At 45.1% G+C, this 22,379-nt stretch overlaps 1 protein-coding gene across 1 annotated transcript in view; it reads left to right on the top strand.

Moving 5' to 3' along the window:
- The window catches only part of LOC129817774 (sushi domain-containing protein 6-like), a 53,960-nt gene continuing 31,581 nt past the window's right edge, over nucleotides 1-22,379 (top strand). Inside the window, exons 1-2 of the mRNA XM_055873320.1 lie at nucleotides 1-245; nucleotides 15,575-15,731. Coding sequence (XP_055729295.1) covers nucleotides 15,617-15,731 — 115 coding nt within the window. The 5' untranslated portion in view covers nucleotides 1-245; nucleotides 15,575-15,616. The remainder of the gene's footprint in view (nucleotides 246-15,574; nucleotides 15,732-22,379) is intronic.

The raw sequence follows: 22,379 nt of genomic DNA on the forward strand, positions 1-22,379 counted from the left end.
ACTGGTTCCCATGGACACCGTGCGAAAGCGAGGCGGCTGGTGTGTTTCCGCTTACCTCACACTGAGAAGAACGAAACCGGTTAGCTTTTGGGACGAAGCGAAGGAAAGGACAATACCATACTAAATAAGCCATTTTGCGCTTAATTTAACAATTTGAGTATAGTCTGTCTATTTTAATTATTCGAGTCCATGTCCCGACAGTGAGAACGAAGAGGAGGGCTTGAAGGTATTTAGGCTTTTCGTTGGTAAGTGTCTTCTTCTGTTTGTCTCAAGCTACCGGTAAGCATACGGAATCTGTCTGGCTAAACTGCATACTGGCGCTGTTAGGTTCTCCCTCTCTGTCAGTATCATATTCTGATGTTGGTCTCCTGCTTGGTTTAGGCCTATTTTCTAGATTTTGTACCAGTGAAAAACAGAAACAAATGTTACTAGTTAATACTTTTGTCATTTTTGCCAACATCTGTCTGTTAACTGTTACTACAAAGCTTCTATGTGAGCTCAACAATGTCCTAGGGGACAAGGTTGGCTAGCTAACGTAAGATCTAGTTAGCGGGTTTGAACTTTGGATCTTTGTGTTGATCTGTAATTTTCAAGGCTATCTGACCCATCAGGCGATTTGAACCTTCAAAAGATCTTCAGTATTTGTAAACCAACAATGGCATGTCAGTCAGTGGGTCTTTTGCCACAACAGAGATAGAAAGGTCGGCCAAGGGCCATTGTAATGAGGAAGGAACCCCGTTGTGTTGTGGATGATTAGCCGGGGGGGGGGGGGGGTCACAATGCCTAGTAAAATAGATGCCATAATAGCTATCTACCAGAAGGACCATAAAAAGTTACTGATAACCAGTTCGTGAAAGACATAACTCTGTGATTATACAAGTTGCCCATCCCTTTAGATGGGTGTTACTACAACAGACTGGGACTCTGTCTAATAAACGTGATCATAAGTTTTCTACAGAAGATAATGTAGTAGCTAGTTAGTTATCCAGTTACAGCAGTAACCTACATTGTGGTAACCTTAGGGCTGTAATATTGGCTCTCAGTAATATTTCCCAGCCGTTTTACATGTTGACGTGTCCTGACATGCCAGCAGATCACTAGCAATGCATTTTAACCTACACTGTGTAATTGTTGTAGTCTTAGCGCTTTACTGATACATTGTTGCAATTAATCCTTATGTTCAACTGATTACATTGTGTCAATATGTATGTGTGTGTGTGTGTGTGTGTGTGTGTGTGTGTGTGTGTGTGTGTGTGTGTGTGTGTGTGTGTGTGTGTGTGTGTGTGTGTGTGTGTGTGTGTGTGTGTGTGTGTGTGGACCATCATAGACCATTCCTGATGTGGACACCGGGGAATGTATGTAGATGTATGCGTGTGTACAGTCGGTCGGGCATGCGCGCTGCACTCTGTTTAGCTGGCAGTACAGTTGCACGTGTTAACGCGTGTGACTCGTGTCGATTCAGCATCAGCTGTACTAGTATGAGGACATTCTATATTTACATTTTGCCAAGTCTGCTAGGCGCAGTTAATAGATTGTAATATATATTTTTTAGTTTAAGCGGTAGACTTACATATTGTGGTTATATCACAGACCAGTTAAAGTCATTTATTATTACAAACCAATTAAGACAACAACTTAGGTAAGTAGAATTTGATAAGCAACAAATCCAGTTAAGTTAACCAAATAAGTGATGCTTATTTGGTCGAATATAAATTGTTTCAAATTAGTAACAAAACATTTTGTTGACCAAATATGACACTCACTCATTGACCTCATACAAAAATATTGATGGACAGATTTTGGGTGGAGTAAAACCTCCATAAAAGATTCCTCACTTAGGTTTATTTCCGTGGATAGATATTTGGTGGTTGCCTCTTCCTCTCTGCTCCTACTCTCTCTGTCCCTCTCTCTTTCTCTCCCTCCCCATGCTCTCTCTCTTCCTCTCCCCCCCATGCTGTCTCTCTCTTTCTCTCCCTCCCCATGCTGTCTCTCTCTTTCTCTCCCTCCCCATGCTGTCTCTCTCTCTCTCTCCCTCCCCATGCTGTCTCTCTCTCTCTCCCTCCCCATGCTGTCTCTCTCTTCCTCTCCCTCCCCATGCTGTGTCTCTCTCTTCCTCTCCCTCCCCATGCTGTGTCTCTCTCTTCCTCTCCCTCCCCATGCTGTCTCTCTCTCTTTCTCTCCCTCCCCATGCTGTCTCTCTCTCTTTCTCTCCCACCCCATGCTGTCTCTCTCTTTCTTTCCCTCCCCATGCTGTCTCTCTCTCTTTCTCTCCCTCCCCATGCTGTCTCTCTCTCTTTCTCTCCCACCCCATGCTGTCTCTCTCTTTCTCTCCCTCCCCATGCTGTCTCTCTCTCTTTCTCTCCCTCCCCATGCTGTCTCTCTCTCTTTCTCTCCCTCCCCATGCTGTCTCTCTCTCTCTTTCTCTCCCTCACCATGCTGTCTCTCTCTCCCCCCCATGCTGTCTCTCTCTCTTTCTCTCCCTCCCCATGCTGTCTCTCTCTCTCTTTCTCTCCCTCACAATGCTGTCTTTCTCTCCCTCACCATGCTGTCTCTCTCTCCCTCCCCATGCTGTCTCTCTCTCTTTCTCTCCCTCCCCATGCTGTCTCTCTCTCTCTTTCTCTCCCTCCCCATGCCGTCTTTCTCTCCCTCCCCATGCTGTCTTTCTCTCCCTCCCCATGCTGCCTCTCTCCATAGGAAGGCCCTCCTCTCTCGTTTCACTCTTATGCCTCTTTCTCTATGCCTCAGTCTGGGTTCTCTCCTCTCAGCCCCAGCCTGGCTCTAGGCAGCTCCATCAGAGTAGAGGGTTGAACTCAAGGCATTAGTCAGGCCTATCAGATGGCAATCTCTTCACGGCTGTTCCCTGGCACACTGAGTGCTCTGTTCCCAGACACATGCCTTTGCTCCCGCTCTCCCCCCTGCTCTCTCTCCCTCTCTCTCCCCTGCTCTCTCTCCCTCTCTCTCCCCTGCTCTCTCTCCCTCTCTCTCCCCTGCTCTCTCTCCCTCTCTCTCCCCTGCTCTCTCTCCCTCTCTCTCCCCTGCTCTCTCTCCCTCTCTCTCCCCTGCTCTCTCTCCCTCTCTCTCCCCTGCTCTCTCTCCCTCTCTCTCCCCTGCTCTCTCTCCCTCTCTCTCCCCTGCTCTCTCTCCCTCTCTCTCCCCTGCTCTCTCTCTCTCTCCCCTGCTCTCTCTCTCTCTCTCCTGCTCTCTCTCTCTCTCCCCTGCTCTCTCTCTCTCTCCCCTGCTCTCTCTCTCTCTCCCCTGCTCTCTCTCTCTCTCCCCTGCTCTCTCTCTCTCTCCCCTGCTCTCTCTCTCTCTCCCCTGCTCTCGCTCTCTCTCCCCCCTGCTCTCTCTCTCTCTCTCTCCTGCTCTCTCTCTCTCTCCTGCTCTCTCTCTCTCTCTCTCCTGCTCTCTCTCTCTCTCCTGCTCTCTCTCTCCTGCTCTCTCTCGCTCTCTCTCTCTCTCTCCCCTGCGTTCTCTCTCTCCCCCTGCGCTGCTCTCTCTCTCCTGCTCTCTCTCTCCTGCTCTCTCTCTCTCTCTCTCTCTCTCTCTCTCTCTCCCCTGCTCTCTCTCTCTCTCTCCCCTGCGTTCTCTCTCTCCCCCTGCGCTGCTCTCTCTCCTGCCTACTCTCTCCCCCTTCTATCTTTGCGCTCTAGAAGCCACGGGCAGCAGGGAAACCACAGCACGTTGGAGTGGAGGTATCCCTGCATTCTTTTCTTCCCCAAGTCTCTCTCACTTCCCTCCCATCCCTCTATCCTCTATTTCCTTCCCTCCTTCAGAAGTTGAGATCCTTAGGCGTGTTGTGCCAATATACATTAGGCTCACATGACTGACTGGTGAACAAGATAAGGATACCTCATGACCAGGAGGACTGTTTTGATGTTGTTGATAAACATCAGGCCCACTTTTGTCTGAGGGAGGAGTTGAGGACAGCACATTAAGAATGTTTCTTTGACATGAGACACAATTTTCCACTGGGATTTTACTGAGCTTGTAATCTGATTTACAGCAGCAATCAGCAATCAGGTGACAGTAGAGTAGTACTGACTTACAGCAGCAATCAGGTGACAGTAGAGTAGTACTGACTTACAGTGGAGTAGTACTGACTTACAGTAGAGTAGTACTGACTTACAGTAGAGTAGTACTGACTTACAGTAGAGTAGTACTGACTTACAGCAGCATTCAGGTGACAGTAGAGTAGTACTGACTTACAGTAGAGTAGTACTGACTTACAGTAGAGTAGTACTGACTTACAGTAGAGTAGTACTGACTTACAGTAGAGTAGTACTGACTTACAGTAGAGTAGTACTGACTTACAGTAGAGTAGTACTGACTTACAGTAGAGTAGTACTGACTTACAGTGGAGTAGTACTGACTTACAGTAGAGTAGTACTGACTTACAGTAGAGTAGTACTGACTTACAGTAGAGTAGTACTGACTTACAGTAGAGTAGTACTGACTTACAGCAGCATTCAGGTGACAGTAGAGTAGTACTGACTTACAGTAGAGTAGTACTGACTTACAGTAGAGTAGTACTGACTTACAGTAGAGTAGTACTGACTTACAGTGGAGTAGTACTGACTTACAGTGGAGTAGTACTGACTTACAGTGGAGTAGTACTGACTTACAGTAGAGTAGTACTGACTTACAGTAGAGTAGTACTTACTTACAGTAGAGTAGTACTGACTTACAGTAGAGTAGTACTGACTTACAGCAGCATTCAGGTGACAGTAGAGTAGTACTGACTTACAGTAGAGTAGTACTGACTTACAGTAGAGTAGTACTGACTTACAGTGGAGTAGTACTGACTTACAGTGGAGTAGTACTGACTTACAGTGGAGTAGTACTGACTTACAGTAGAGTAGTACTGACTTACAGTAGAGTAGTACTGACTTACAGTAGAGTAGTACTGACTTACAGTGGAGTAGTACTGACTTACAGTAGAGTAGTACTGACTTACAGTAGAGTAGTACTGACTTACAGTGGAGTAGTACTGACTTACAGTGGAGTAGTACTGACTTACAGTAGAGTAGTACTGACTTACAGTGGAGTAGTACTGACTTACAGTAGAGTAGTACTGACTTACAGTAGAGTAGTACTGACTTACAGTAGAGTAGTACTGACTTACAGTAGAGTAGTACTGACTTACAGCAGCATTCAGGTGACAGTAGAGTAGTACTGACTTACAGTAGAGTAGTACTGACTTACAGTAGAGTAGTACTGACTTACAGTAGAGTAGTACTGACTTACAGTAGAGTAGTACTGACTTACAGTAGAGTAGTACTGACTTACAGTAGAGTAGTACTGACTTACAGTGGAGTAGTACTGACTTACAGTGGAGTAGTACTGACTTACAGTGGAGTAGTACTGACTTACAGTAGAGTAGTACTGACTTACAGTGGAGTAGTACTGACTTACAGTAGAGTAGTACTGACTTACAGTAGAGTAGTACTGAGAGCTTTTCCCCCTTAACCAGACAGAAGGGGTGCTTCCCTAATGGCAGCCTATTCCCTATATAGTGCACTACTTTCCCTATATAATGTGCTACTTTTGACCAGAGCCCTATAGGCCATTGTCAAAAGTAGTGCACTAGCCTATATAGGGAATAGGGCATCATGTGGGACAGGACCAAGATGTGAGAAGTTACAAGTAGGCCATCAGATTTCAGACTGAGAACACTCTACTGACCAGGGACAATGTTTATTTCTTGTAAGGATTCAATACGATATTCAGGAACATGGGTTGTAATTTTGGCACCCAGAACCAAATCTCGCCTGCTTGCGGACTAGATACTCTGTTTCGTCTGTCATGAGATTACATGGGTTGTAAAATTAACTAACTCATCTATGACACAACATCCAGAATAACATCAGTTGTGGGCACCAATTCAGACCACTAGGCTAAATTAATTATTTTGGTCATCTGTGCAGATGACATCGGTTTTGTACCAATTTATTTCCAGTAACATATCCGTTTCATTGGCAGTTGTATTGTCAGCCTGGGGGCCAGAGTGTTTGTTTAAGGAAGTGTTCTGTTGATTGGCCGGTTTGTTCAAACTTTGAAGGTGTTGATCACTGTATAAAACCAGGAAACATTCATTTCTATTGTCATTGTGTTACGTTCCGTAAGAAGACGTTGACGACAGAGGCCAAAACAATGCTTTCTTGAAGGGCCAACTGAGAGCAGAGCTCAACGGAAAGGTTGGGCGTTAGGAGCAGAGCAATATTAGGTTGTGTGTTAGTACGACTAGGTTGGGTGTTAGTACGACTAGGTTGGGTGTTAGTACGACTAGGTTGGGTGTTAGTACGACTAGGTTGGGTGTTAGTACGACTAGGTTGGGTGTTAGTACGACTAGGTTGGGTGTTAGTACGACTAGGTTGGGTGTTAGTACGACTAGGTTGGGTGTTAGTACGACTAGGTTGGGTGTTACTACGACTAGGTTGGGTGTTAGTACCACTAGGTTGGGTGTTAGTACCACTAGGTTGGGTGTTAGTACCACTAGGTTGGGTGTTAGTACCACTAGGTTGGGTGTTAGTACCACTAGGTTGGGTGTTAGTACCACTAGGTTGGGTGTTAGTACCACTAGGTTGGGTGTTAGTACCACTAGGTTGGGTGTTAGCACCACTAGGTTGGGTGTTAGCACCACTAGGTTGGGTGTTAGCACGACTAGGTTGGGTGTTAGCACGACTAGGTTGGGTGTTAGCACGACTAGGTTGGGTGTTAGCACGACTAGGTTGGGTGTTAGCACGACTAGGTTGGGTGTTAGCACGACTAGGTTGGGTGTTAGTACCACTAGGTTGGGTGTTAGCACCACTAGGTTGGGTGTTAGCACCACTAGGTTGGGTGTTAGCACCACTAGGTTGGGTGTTAGCACCACTAGGTTGGGTGTTAGCACCACTAGGTTGGGTGTTAGCACCACTAGGTTGGGTGTTAGCACCACTAGGTTGGGTGTTAGTACGACTAGGTTGGGTGTTAGTACGACTAGGTTGGGTGTTAGTACGACTAGGTTGGGTGTTAGTACGACTAGGTTGGGTGTTAGTACGACTAGGTTGGGTGTTAGTACCACTAGGTTGGGTGTTAGTACCACTAGGTTGGGTGTTAGTACCACTAGGTTGGGTGTTAGTACCACTAGGTTGGGTGTTAGTGCCACTAGGTTGGGTGTTAGTGCCACTAGGTTGGGTGTTAGTGCCACTAGGTTGGGTGTTAGTGCGACTAGGTTGGGTGTTAGTGCGACTAGGTTGGGTGTTAGTGCGACTAGGTTGGGTGTTAGTGCGACTAGGTTGGGTGTTAGTGCGACTAGGTTGGGTGTTAGTGCGACTAGGTTGGGTGTTAGTGCGACTAGGTTGGGTGTCAGTGCGACTAGGTTGGGTGTTAGTGCGACTAGGTTGGGTGTTAGTGCGACTAGGTTGGGTGTTAGTACGACTAGGTTGGGTGTTAGTACGACTAGGTTGGGTGTTAGTACGACTAGGTGGGTGTTAGTACGACTAGGTTGGGTGTTAGTACGACTAGGTTGGGTGTTAGTACGAATACTCTGTCTTATTACACAGTTATAATCATTAACGTGATTCAGTGTTCATATCAGACAATCTACAGTAGCAGACCGTGTGGTGATCCCATCCTCCTTGAGTGAATAGATCACGCAGCACGGTACCTTACTCTGCAGAGGACAACACAAGAAGACCTTGGAGGAGGCAGATTCCAGGTCAAACGATTTTAGGAATGTAAAAGATAAATAATGACTCAGGAAATAGATTACACACAATATATTCACAAGGTAAAACAAAAAAATATGTCCCTTCACGCTCCTGGTCGTCTTATTCCTACAGGCCAATCAGGCTGCTTTGTGTTGTAGAATTTCGCAACTTTGGATTCATTTATTTTTCATTTTACTTCTCACATTCTCAGGCTTGAGAAAGTAATCAAGCTCCTTCTGCTTTTGGCTTCCCATCACAAATATCACAGCAGCCTTGCTATGCAAACAGCTAGGCTACACCTGAAGAGGTCCTTTGAACTAACACAATATGACAGTTGATTGTGTGTGTTTTTGTTTGTTGGTTAGAGAGGCGGGCCATCTTGTCCTTACCGAGTACATCTACGTCAACGAAGCTCTACAGAATATCTCAGAGTGCATTGCAAGTGCAACCAATGCTATGATGATGATGATGTTGTCTGTTCTGTTCAGACTATGGCCACTTGGCACGATGTAGTGCCAGCGTAGAGCGTTTACCACCTCCCACCAGCCGGTGTGCAGGTAACTCAGTCTTTCTACCGGGGAGCAGAACTCAAGGTGGCAGAAAGGGATCGGAATGGATTTTCATGGGCCACAAGGTGTGTGTGTGTGTGTGTGTGTGTGTGTGTGTGTGTGTGTGTGTGTGTGTGTGTGTGTGTGTGTGTGTGTGTGTGTGTGTGTGTGTGTGTGTCTTGCCGTTGCCTACCGGGCCTCTGTTCTGGTGCCAGCTGCCACACAGCAGAAATGGAATCCAATCACATTTCCCCCCCAGCTCTGTTCTGTTCAGCTCAGCAGCTCCATGCTATTAGCTATAAGGTGCTCAGCAGCCTAATGGACCCACTGCCCTCTACTCTCCTGAGGCATGCTGCCTGACCTGCCAGGATAGCTTGCTACTGCTAGGTTCAGTAGCCATGCTATTAGCTATAAGGTGCTCAGCAGCCTAATGGACCCACTGCCCTCTACTCTCCTGAGGCATGCTGCTGACATGCCAGGATAGCTTGCTACTGCTAGGTTCAGTAGCCATGCTATTAGCTACCAGATCAGCAGGCTGGTTGTGACGACTGGCTAGCTCTGAGCTAATGGACCCACTGCCCTCCACTCTCCTGAGGCATGCTGCCTGACCTGCCAGGATAGCTTGCTACTGCTAGGTTCAGTAGCCATGCTATTAGCTATTAGCTACCAGATCAGCAGGCTGGTTGTGACGACTGGCTAGCTCTGAGCTAATGGACCCACTGCCCTCTACTCTCCTGAGGCATGCTGCCTGACCTGCCAGGATAGCTTGCTACTGCTAGGTTCAGTAGCCATACTATTAGCTATTAGCTACCAGATCAGCAGGCTGGTTGTGACGACTGGCTAGCTCTGAGCTAATGGACCCACTGCCCTCCACTCTCCCGAGGCATGCTGCCTGCCAGGCTAGCCTGCTATTGCCACTGACTGCTGACTAATACAGCCTAACACTAGGCTATCGCTCCCTAATCGCTACCCAGTAATGAAGGTTCTACACCTGGATCTCCTTTGTGTTAATGATCTTAATTCCTTGATGTGGATTTCTTTTCTCCTCCTCTGAAGGAAGGGGGGGGGGGGGGGGGGGGGCTGGCTAAGGGTAGTTTCTCTGAAGGAAGGGGGGGAGGGGGGGGGGTCTAAGGGTAGTTTCTCTGAGGGAGGGGGGGGGGGGGCTAAGGGTAGTGTCTCTGAAGGAGGGGGGGCTTAAGGGTAGTTTCTGTCTCGCTCTGTTTCTCTGCTGTGATCTCAGCTCCAACAGCATCTGTTTTTTCCCCTCTCTCTTTCTCCGTTTTCCTTTACCTCTCCCTCTTTCTCATCTATCCCAGTAGATTACCTCTCCCTCTTTCTCATCTATCCCAGTAGATTACCTCTCCCTCTTTCTCATCTATCCCAGTAGATTACCTCTCCCTCTTTCTCATCTATCCCAGTAGATGACCTCTCCCTGTCTCATGAATCCCTGTAGATTACCTCTCCCTGTCTCATGAATCCCAGTAGATTACCTCTCCCTGTCTCATGAATCCCAGTAGATGACCTCTCCCTTTCTCATCTATCCCTGTAGATGACCTCTCCCTGTCATGAATCCCAGTAGATTGGAGTACTATATTTCCCAGTGGAGCCATCACAGTGCAGAATGGCTGCTTCATTAAATCAGTTATCCACAGCAGTAGAGATCAGAGGAATTTCATATTGATGATGGCGATTAAAACCAATGTTCTCTGTAATAGGAGACGTAGGCCTGTAATAGGAGACGTAGGCCTGTAATAGGAGACGTAGGCCTGTAATAGGAGACGTAGGCCTGTAATAGGAGACGTAGGCCTGGAATGAGACGTAGGCCTGGAATGAGACGTAGGCCTGGAATATGAGACGTAGGCCTGGAATATGAGACGTAGGCCTGGAATATGAGACGTAGGCCTGGAATATGAGACGTAGGCCTGGAATATGAGACGTAGGCCTGTGTCTGGACTCTCACTCAATTCAATACATGCTATATTGGCATGAATGGGTGGTTGCCACTGTTGCCAAAGCAATGTAGATTAAGTATTACAGAAATGAACAATATGTTTAAGCAACAACAATAATAAACAATCATACTTGGAAAATCAGGGCCTAAAATTAACTTTTTGGCCCACCACTGTGGCAGGTAGTTCTTTTTTTTATTTTTTACCAGCAATATATATATTTTTTTGTGCTATAATTACATAAAAATTGTATGAACTGCCTTAATTTTGCTGGATAACCAGCACGGGTAGCTGCTGCCTTTTTTAGGGATCGGAGTCTTTTAACCAAAATATCAGATGAGACAAAATGTTCAGCTGCCCTGTTAAGGGCGGGATGTTACCGTGGTAAGGGGGCCACTCAAGTCCTGTCGTGTGTGTGTGTGTGTGTGTGTGTGTGTGTGTGTGTGTGTGTGTGTGTGTGTGTGTGTGTGTGTGTGTGTGTGTGTGTGTGTGTGTGTGTGTGTGTGTGTGTGTGTGTGTGTGAGAGAGATTTGGGATCTGACTAGGGCGTCTCTTTGCTATAAGTTGAAGCAGCAGACTCAAACCTAACGTTGAAAAACAACTGAGCTTGTGAAGAAAACAATGTAAATGGGCAGAAAACACAAGGACAAAGTCTCATTTTGTAGACTTTAGAGTAAAATGATTTGCTGCGTGAGGTGGGATATAGGATTCTTATTTCTTTGTGCGATTAGCAGCTATGAAACAAAATGGCAGGCCACTGCAGCATTTCTCTGCTGCAACTCACCCCATGTACTCATACTTGAATTTTGACTTTTAATTTGTGAATGTAACGCTCGCATTGTAGAGGCCTGCAAATTGACCACCCGCCAACGTGTGAAATAGACATTCTAACCTGCTAATACCTCAATCTACCCACATTTCGCTGGTGGCGAGTGTTAATTATATGCCTTGTCTGTACCCCACACAGACAATTATCTGTAAGGTAATCCTTCTGGGGCTTTCGTCTGCTTTCCAACAGACACTGGGAGACAAATTCCCCTTTCAGCAGGAGAATAACCTAAAACACAAGGCCAAATATACACTGGAGTTGCTTACTAAGACGACATTGAATGTGTCTGAGTGGCCTACTTACAGTTTAGACTCAAATAGACTTGAAAATCTATGGCAAGACTTTAAAATGGGTGTCTTGACAGAGCTTATAGGACACTCAGAGCTTGAAGAATGCTAAGAAGAATGTGCAAATATCGTACAATCCAGGTGTACAAAGCTCTTAAAGATGAACCCAGAAAGACTTACAGCTGTTAATCGCTGGAAAAGGTGATTCTAACATGTACTGACTCAGGAGGTTGAATATTTATCTAATCAATATATATATTAGTATTTGTTTTAAAAAAAGTAATTTTCCACTTCGACATTAGTGTATTTTATGTCGATTGTTGACCAAAAAAAAAAGACAATTTAAATCTATTTAAATCCTACTTTGTAACACAACAAAATGTAGGAAAAGTAAAGGGGTGTGAATACTTTCTGAAGTTTCTAAATACCTCCGAGTCATATTTGGAGCAGTGGAACAGGAAGTGTAGCTCATACTCTACTTCACCCGACCCACAGTACTTACAAAGTCTTCTCTGACCTTCCATGTTTTTCTATGGTGCCCTGTCTCTATTGCCAGGCTATGGTGCCCTGGTCTCTATTGCCAGGCTATGGTGCCCTGTCTCTATTGCCAGGCTATGGTGCCCTGTCTCTATTGCCAGGCTATGGTGCCCTGGTCTCTATTGCCAGGCTATGGTGCCCTGTCTCTATTGCCAGGCTATGGTGCCCTGTCTCTATTGCCAGGCTATGGTGCCCTGGTCTCTATTGCCAGGCTATGGTGACCTGTCTCTATTGCCAGGCTATAGTGCCCTGGTATCTATTGCCAGGCTATGGTGCCCTGGTATCTATTGCCAGGCTATGGTGCCCTGGTCTCTATTGCCAGGCTATGGTGCCCTGGTATCTATTGCCAGGCTATGGTGCCCTGGTATCTATTGCCAGGCTATGGTGCCCTGGTATCTATTGCCAGGCTATGGTGCCCTGTCTCTATTGCCAGGCTATGGTGCCCTGTCTCTATTGCCAGGCTATGGTGCCCTGTCTCTATTGCCAGGCTATGGTGCCTTGTCTCTATTGCCAGGCTATGGTGCCCTGTCTCTATTGCCAGGCTATGGTGCCCTGTCTCTATTGCCAGGCTATGGTGCCCTGTCTCTATTGCCAGGCTATGGTGCCCTGTCTCTATTGCCAGGCTATGGTGCCCTGTCTCTATTGCCAGGCTATGGTGCCCTGTCTCTATTGCCAGGCTATGGTCTCTCTTTCTTGTTCTGAGAGGGAGATCGGCACTCTACACACTGTCTGTCATCCACTGCCCTTAAATTGAAATTGAATTGAGAGAGTGGTACAGAGTATAGGCTACTAGGGAGAGGAGCTCTGTGTGTGAAACCGGATGCGTGAGGCTCGGAGCACCTTGGCAGACACAGAGGGGGCGAGAGAGACCACAAACACTGTTACCTCACTCGCGCTAGACTAACTTCATGCTAGTTATTTATCATCCCATCTGATGACATAGTAGGTCTGTCTGGACTACATCAAACCGAGAGAAGCTAGCTAATTGAGGCTAGTTGAGTTAATTGAGGCTAGCTACTTCTTACCATTCTACAGTTAACGCCTACAAATAACTCCATTCAGATTATATGTACCAACCTACTAGTTTGGCTTTTGGATGTTGTAGCCTTTCCTTCTCGTTTCACTTGTAGTTTTATTTTAATTCCATCGTCCGTTGATTTAGATATCTCCTAACTTGCTTGCTACACAAGCAGAGCGGCAATGCAATTGTCTCTCTCTCTGCGGGAAGCGTAGCAATCAGAGGGCATAATTATTCTTTTTTCTGTGACTTTTTTCCCAAATCAATATGGAGTAGAGGTCGACCGATTTTAATTCGGAATGGCCGATTTCAAGTTTTCATAACAATCGGAAATCGGTATTTTTGGACACCGACTTGGCCGATGTTTAAAAAAGAAAAGAAAAAAATGTACACCTTTATTTAATCTTTATTTAACTAGGCAAGTCAGTTAAGAACACATTCTTATTTTCAATGACGGCCTAGAAACGGTGGGTTAACTGTCTCGTTCAGGGGCAGAACGACAGATTTTCACCTTGTCAGCTCGGGGGATTCAATCTTGCAACCTTACAGTTAACTAGTCCAACGCTCTAACCACCTGCCTCATTGCACTCCACGAGGAGACTGCCTGTTACGAAAATGCAGTAAGCCAAGGTAAGTTGCTAGCTAGCATTAAACTTGTCTTATAAAAAACAATCAATCAATCAATTATAATCACTAGTTAACTACACATTGTTGATGATATTACTAGTTTATCTAGCGTGTCCTGAGTTGCATATAATCGATGCGGTGCGTATCATTGCTCCAATGTGTACCTAACCATGAACATCAATGCCTTTCTTAAAATCAATACACAGAAGTATATATTTTTAAACCTGCATATTTAGCTCAAATAAATCCAGGTTAGCAGGCAATATTAACCAGGTGAAATTGTGTCACTTCTCTTGCGTTCATTGCACGCAGAGTCAGTGTATATGCAACAGTTTGGGCCGCCTAATTTGCCAGAATTTTACGTAATTATGACATAACATTGAAGGTTGTACAATGTAACGGGAATATTTAGACTTATGGATGCCACCCCTTAGATAAAATACGGAACGGTTCCGTATTTCACTGAAAGAATAAACGAGAATTTTCGAGATGAAAACGTCTTGTTTCCGGATTCGACCATATTAATGACCTAAGGCTCGTATTCCTGTGTTATCCGGAATCGACCATATTAATGACCTAAGGCTCGTATTCCTGTGTTATCCGGATTCGACCATATTAATGACCTACGGCTCGTATTCCTGTGTTATCCGGATTCGACCATATTAATGACCTACGGCTCGTATTCCTGTGTTATCCGGATTCGACCATATTAATGACCTAAGGCTCGTATTCCTGTGTTATCCGGATTCGACCATATTAATGACCTACGGCTCGTATTCCTGTGTTATCGTGTTATAACTAAGTCTATGATTTGATAGAGCAGTCTGACTGAGCGATGGTAGGCAGCAGCAGGCTCGTAAGCATTCATTCAAACAGCACTTTTGTGTGTTTGCCAGCAGCTGTTTATGACCTCAAGCCTATCAACTCCCGAGATTAGGCTGGTGTAACCGATGTGAAATGGCTAGCTAGTTAGCGGGGTGCGCGCTAACAGCGTTTCAAACGTCACTCGCTCTGAGACGTGGAGTAGTTAGCTTTTGTGGAGCAATGGGTAGCGCTGCTTCGAGGGTGGCTGTTGTCGTTTTGTTCCTGGTTCAAGCCCAGGTAGGGGCGAGGAGAGGGGCGGAAGCTATACTGTTACACTGGCAATACTAAAGTGCCTATAAGAACATCCAATAGTCAAAGGTTAATGAAATACAAATGGTATAGAGAGAAATAGTCCTATAATTCCTATAATAACTGCAACCTAAAACTTCTTACCTGGGAATATTGAAGACTCATGTTAAAAGGAACCACCAGCTTTCATATGTTCTCATGTTCTGAGCAAGGAAATTAAACGTTAGCTTTCTTACATGGCACATATTGCACTTTTACTTTCTTCTCCATCACTTTGTTTTTGCATTATTTAAACCAAATTGAACATGTTTCATTATTTATTTGAGGCGAAATTGATTTTATTGATGTATTATATTAAGTTAAATGAAGTGTTCATTCAGTATTGTTGTAATTGTCATTATTACAATTAAACAAAAAAAATCGGCCGATTTTAATCGGTATCGGCCTTTTTTGGTCCTCCAATAATCGGTATCGGTATCGGCGTTGAAAAATCCTAATCGGTCGACCTCTACCGCATATTAGTCAGTATAACATGTGGGATGGACCTCTCTGTCTGTAAGAAGAGAGCTGCATTCTGTTTTACTTACAAAGCAGTCGACCTCTAATATGGAGTCGCAGCATGGAGCTGATGTGTTGTGATTTCTAAGACGCTCTAAGGTGTGTAGACCAATCACAACTAAATTCCAGGCTGTATCACAACCAGCTGTGATTGGGAGTTCCATAGGGTGGCGCACAATTGGCCCCGTGTCGTCCGGGTTTGGCCGGGGTAGGCCGTCAGTGTAAATAAGAATTTGTTCTTAACTGATTCGCCTAGTTAAATTAAAAATACATTTGCATGACATATACTGGCTTGCAAAATATCATGCCCGTCTCAGCCCTATTGCAGAGTACCTCTGGCGTTCTCTCTCTGTTATGTAATCCTTGCTGTTGGTTCTGAACTAATCTGTCCCTAACTCCCCTAACTTTGTCTCCCTGCAGGTTGAACCTCAGCGGACTGTAGAGCTGGTATCCAGGGGAACGATGAGCGATGGAATGGTATTGTGTGAGACGAGAGCCCTGGCTTCCTCTCCAGTCCACAGGCTGGCTACGTCTGTACTCCTTTTCCTCGCCCTGCTCCCCCACGGACACGCATCAGGTAAGAGACAACTCCTGCCGGACCATACCCACACCATACCCTTAATGGCTCAAATAGCCGACCAATCACCCTGTTAACAACCCTTAGTAAACTTCTGGAAAAAATTGTGTTTGACCACATACAATGTTATTTCACAGTAAACTAATTGACAACAGACTTTCAGCATGCCTATAGGGAAGGACACTCAACAAGCACGGCACTTACACAAATGACTGATTGTCTGAGAGATTGATTGTGGGGGCTGTCTTGTTATACATCAGTGCATTATCGATCATAGTCTCCTGCTGGGGAAAAAAAACGTATGTGTTATGGCTTTACACCCCCTGCTATAATGTGGATAAAGAGTTACTTGTCTAACAGAACACAGAGTGTGTTCTTTAATGGAAACCTCTCAAACATAATCCAGGTTGAAGCAGGAGTTCCCCAGGGTAGCTGTTTAGGCCCCTTGCTTTTTTTCAATCTTTTTTATTTATTTATTTAACTGACTTTTCTAGTTAAATAAAGGTTAAGAACAAATTCTTATTTACAATGACGGCCTACCAAAAGGCCTCCTGCGGGGACGGGGCTGGGATTAAAAATAAAAATAAATAAAATAAAAATATAGGACAAAACTCACATCACGACAAGAGAGGAGACACAACACTATATAAAGAGAGACCTAAGACGACAACATAACATGGCATGGTAGCAACATGACAACATGGCAACAGCACAAAACATGGTACAAATATTAATGGGCACAGACAACAGCAAAAAGGCCATGAAGGTAGAGACAACAATACATCACGCAAAGCAGCCACAACTGTCAGTAAGAATGTCCATGATTGAGTCTTTTAATGAAGAGATTGAGATAAAACTGTCCAGTTTGAGTGTTTGTTGCAGCTCTTTCCAGTCGCTAGCTGCAGCTAACTGAAAAGAGGAGTGACCCAGGGATGTGTGTGCTTTGGGGACATTTAACAGAATGTGACTGGCAGAACGGGTGTTATATGTGGAGGATGAGGGCTGCAGTTGGTATCTCAGATAGGGGGGAGTGAGGCCTTGAGAGGGTTTTATAGATAAGCATCAACCAGTGGGTCTTGCGACAGGTATACCGAGATGACCAGTTTACAGAGGAGTATAGAGTGCAGTGATGTGTCCTATAAGAAGCATTGGTGGCAAATCTGATGGCCGAATGGTAAAGAACCATTACTAACGACACGCCACTGGCTTTGAGGAAGGCCAGTGTGTCTACAGGGACTGAAATGACTGCAGCACTCAACAAAGAGCTGCAGTTAGTTAGAAATCATTCACTGAACCCTAAACCTCAACTACATCTCGTAATGAATCATGTGGAAATTGAGCAAGTTGACATGACTAAACTGCTTGGAGTAACTCTGGATTGTAAACTGTCATGGTCAAAACATATTGATACAACAGTAGCTAAGATGGGGAGAATTCTGTCCAGAGCGCTGCTCTGCCTTCTTAACAACACCATCAACAAGGCAGGTCCTACAGGCCCTAGTTTTGTCACACCTGGACTACTGTTCAGTCGTGTGGTCAGGTGCCACAAAGAGGAACTTAGGAAAATTGCAGTTGGCTCAGAACAGGGCAGAACGTCTGGCCCTTAAATGTACATGGAGAACTAACATTAATGATATGCATGTCCATCTCTCATGGCTCAAAGTGGAAGAGAGATTGGCTTGTTTTTGTAAGAAGTGTTGACAAACTGAAGGTACCGAGCTGTCTGTTTTTTAAAATACTAGCACACAGCTCGGACACCCAAGGATGCCCCACAAGACATGCCACGAGGTCTCTTCACAGTCCCCAAGTCCAGAACAGACTATGGGAGGCGCACAGTACTACATAGAGCCATGACTACATGGAACTCTATTCCACATCAGGTAACTGATGAAAGCAGTAGAATTAGATAAACAGATAAATATACATCTTATGGAACAGCTGGGACTGTGAAGTAACACAAACATAGGCACAGACACATGCATACACACACACGATAACATACGTGCTATACACACACGTACACATGGATTTTGCATTGTAGATATGTGGTAGTGGAGTAGGGGCCTGAGGGAACACACTTAGTGAGTTGTGAATTCTGTAATGAATGTATTGTAATGTTTTTAAAATTGTATAAACTGCCTTATTTTTGCCGTACCCCAGGAAGAGTAGCTGCTGCCTTGGCAGGAACTAATGGGGATCCATAATAAACCCCAGGAAGAGTAGCTGCTGCCTTGGCAGGAACTAATGGGGATCCATAATAAACCCCAGGAAGAGTAGCAGCTGCCTTGGCAGGAACTAATGGGGATCCATAATAAACCCCAGGAAGAGTAGCAGCTGCCTTGGCAGGAACTAATGGGGATCCATAATAAACCCCAGGAAGAGTAGCAGCTGCCTTGGCAGGAACTAATGGGGATCCGTTATGAACCCCAGGAAGAGTAGCTGCTACCTTGGCAGGAACTAGTGGGGATCCGTTATGAACCCCAGGAAGAGTAGCTGCTGCCTTGGCAGGAACTAATGGGGATCCGTTATGAATACACTGATGGACCCCACCCACACTATTTTTCCTTCCTGTTTTCGTTGCTCCAGACCCCTCCCCCCCACACACTCACCACACTGGGTAGGTGAGTGACTGAGGTGACTGTGTATATATTTACTGGCTGACAAATATTTGATGAAAAACCAAAAACATTTAGTTGAATTAGTCTAAATACAGTATTCAGACTCCTTCACTTTTTCCACATTTTGTTACATTACAGCCTTATTCTAAAATGGATTAAATTATTTATTTTTCTCATCGATCTACACACAATACCCCACAATGACATCACAATACCCCACAATGACATCACAATACCCCACAATGACATCACAATACCCCACAATGACAAAGCAACAACAGGTTTTTAGAAATACCTTATTTACATAAGTATTCAGACCCCTTACTATGAGACTTGAAATTGAGCTCCGGTGCATCCTGTTTCCATTGATTATCCTTGATGTTTCTACAACTTGATTGTAGTCCCCCTATAGTAAATTCAATTGATTGAACATGATTTGGAAAGGCACACACCTGTCTATATAAGGTCCCACAGTTGACAGTGCATGTCAGAGCAAAAACCAAGCCATGAGGTCGAAGGAATTGTCCGTAGACAAAACATCTGCCACGCTGATCCTCAACACGGGGGGCCCCTCGGGTGCGTGCTCAGTCCCCTCCTGTACTCCCTGTACACCCATGACTGCATGGCCAGGCATGACTCCAACATCATCATTAAGTTTGCCCACTACACCACAGTGGTAGGCCTGATCACCGATAACGATGAGACCGCATATAGGGAGGAGGTCAGAGGCCTGGCCGTGTGGTGCCAGGATAACAACCTGTCCCGCAACGTGATCAAGACAAAGGAGATGATTGTGGACTACAGGAAAAAGAGGACCGAGCACGCCCCCATTCTCATCGACGGGGCTGTAGTGGAGCAGGTTGAGAGCTTCAAGTTCCTTGGTGTCCACATCAACAACAAACTAGAATGGTCCAAACACACGAAGACAGTCGTAAAGAGGGCACGACAAAGCCTATTCCCCTTCAGGATATTGAAAATCTTTGGCATGGGTCCTCAGATCCTCAAAAAGTTCTACAGCTGCACCATCAAGAGCATCCTGATTGGCTGCATCACTGCTCGGCCTCCGACCACAATGCACTACAGAGGGTAGTGTGTACTGCATCACTGAGGCATTGTTGTCAGAATAGAATGATGCAGTTCAATGCATGATTAATAGAATTCACCAATACATTTCTTGGTAGTCCAAAAAATATTGACTGCCTTTTTCCCTCCTTGTATCGTTTTTCGTTGGCTACCCAGCTAGAGACGCACATGTCATTTGGTTAGCTAGCAATAAATGTGAATGTCTTTGCTAGCTAGCTATGCTGAGCGACTGTTATCTAGTTAGCTAGCCAGAATGAACTTGCGATTTTACTCTGATTTCAGAGCAATTTGCGAATGTGCAACACCTGCTGAATATGACCGGTGTCAGTAAACGTAGTCAAAATAAAAAAATAAGAATAATTCACGAAAGCTGTATGTATATAACATGAAAACAGCCTAACCAGCTCTGCTAGGGTGAGTTAAAATGGTCAGTGAAGTGTTCTCTCATTTTGTGTCTGGAAGTAGCTAACTAGCATGCTAGACAACTTTAGCCAGTTAGCCTGGGTGCTTGGTTGGGACAACGCATGCATTGGCAGGCAAGCTGCAGATGGACGACTAGCTGAAACAGTTAGAGAGTGTTTATCTAATGTTCCTGCAGTATTTTCAGGTATCTTACAATAAATTGCCACTTTTGACCTTTTCGTCAGTGGCATGTTGAAAGTCATACAGTAGTTAACCGTCACAACGTATTTATACTTACCCCTACCGTAACATGCAGTTCCAGATACAGCCCTTCCATAGTTTCTGAAAAGGAGTTACTTTCTCAGATCTGTATTCAAATAGATTCGAAAAGGTGTGATCTGTATTCAAATAAGTGTAGTGACCTTCAAAGTAACTATTGGTCGTCGTTGTCGTCCCCCCCCCCCCACCACCCCCAGACTAGTTACTTTCCACAAAGCATATTATAAACTATAGATATCCCGGGTCGTGTGTTTTATATAACCATGTAACCGACGGTTATGGATGAGACTGTCATGAAAATAACCATAACAGTTTTTTGTTTTTTTTACGTTTTTTTAATTTATTGCATTTGAGTCTCTTTCTGCAGTAACATGGACTCTTAACAAGGTGACGAAGCAAGGTGGTGTAGCAAACAAGTATTTGGTTGCCTAGGCAACACCCCCCTCACGATTTATAACGGTGACTGCGTTCATTTGGCTGTCATCCACTGTCACAGCCAGGTCCATAAAATGAACACCCACCAAATGGGGGTAGATTGAGGTATTGGTGGGTAAGAATGGCTATTTTTACCGGCCACGTTGGCGTGTGGTCAATTTGCAGGGCTCTACATTACATTCACAAATAAATTAATAGTCAAATCAAGTACCAATAGTACTTGTGCAAGTTGTGATTTGCAGCAGGAAAATAATGCTGCAGTATTTCTTTTCCAAGTATTTCTGCTGTTTTTGTTTCATAACTGCTAATCGCACAAAGAAATACAAATCCTATATCCCACCTCGCGCAGCAAAACTGACTGGCAGTGAAATTGTTGATAGATTCATTTTTGGAGGTGCTGAGCACAGGCATAAAAGTTGGTGTAATTTCCTCAAGTCTACAAAGTGAGACTTGGTCCTCGACCTGGTCCTCGTGTGTGGGTGGATGTGTGTTTGCCGCGTGCCGGTTAGCATCGGCTCCTGTGTAAGCGTGTTAGGGTTACGGTCTTGTGTAACGCTCGTGAGTCACGGAGAGCTCATGGGGGCTCGTTTTCAGGCTCACGTTCTCTCTCTCTCTCTTACACACACTCCCACCTTCATCTGCAGCCAACGCCAGCGGGAAGGAGAGCAAGGAGTTTGTGTCCTCGGGCGGAGTGTGTGTGTGTGTACGTGCCTCTGCCAATCGGGCCCATATATTCCCGAGTGTGTTGCTGCCCCAGCCTCATTCCCAGCAGATAAACAGATGGCAGAGATGGCATCCCTGGCAGGAACATATCGTTATCGGCTTTACAAGCCCATGTTTATTTATCTTTATTTCATATCTCTCATCCTCTGGTTTGGCCTCCTTAGTCTGTGGCTTTGTCTGAAAAAGTTACTAGCCGGTAAATCATGTTTCCGCTGTCCTTGTCTCCTCTTTTTTTAAATTCCTCTCAAATCTCATTGGAGGAGGTGGTCAGAGGGCGGTACCTTAGATCGTTCCTCCTCCAATGAGATTTCGGGTCGATTTTGAGGAAACAAGGACGGGAGGTAGCAAGGGTTTGATGTATTCAAACAAACCTTAATTTCCTCTCCTCGAGCCCTCATATGCTCCACCATAATACGATATTTTCACAGGTTAGCCCAGGGCGCATCATATATATATATATATATATATGTATGTATGTATGTATGAGTGAGTCGGATGATTGTTCTGCTGGAGGGTTTCATGAATATCAAATCCTCAAAGTCCATTATTCTTGACAGTCTTATTCCATCCACATACAAACAAAGTCACGGCAGGGGAGTAGAGGTGACCACTGAGTAGAAATGTAGGCCTTTACGTGTGCACACTGAGACTTGTTGTGCCGAACAGGCTTCAAAGAGCTTAGCACAGTAAACCTTGAATAGTAACAGGGTATGAACACGGATGCATAGGGTGGTGGTACATGCCTGTACTCCAATCACTACAGTACATGTTTATTATGGTAAACACACATCTGGCATAGCCCCTTTTGTTGTGCGTCTGTCTGTAGATGAGTGTGTAGTTCCAGAGGAAGTGGTCACAGACAGCCAGGAGGGGGAGGAGGGGGGGGGGGGGGGGGGGGGGGACAGAGACGAGAAGTGATGCAGTTCCCACTGATTGTGTAACTTTGTTTTGTTAATTCATTGCACACAGCCAGTTAGTTACAGTAAACTCTCTTCCTCTGAGACACGGATCTAAGATCCAGGCCTGTATACAAACAATACCTGAACTCTGATTCAGTCTCTTGACGTTTCTACGAGCGGAGCATTTATCAAATGGTCAGGAATTAACC

Source organism: Salvelinus fontinalis, chromosome 20, assembly GCF_029448725.1.
Source record: "Salvelinus fontinalis isolate EN_2023a chromosome 20, ASM2944872v1, whole genome shotgun sequence".
Lineage (NCBI taxonomy): Eukaryota > Metazoa > Chordata > Actinopteri > Salmoniformes > Salmonidae > Salvelinus > Salvelinus fontinalis.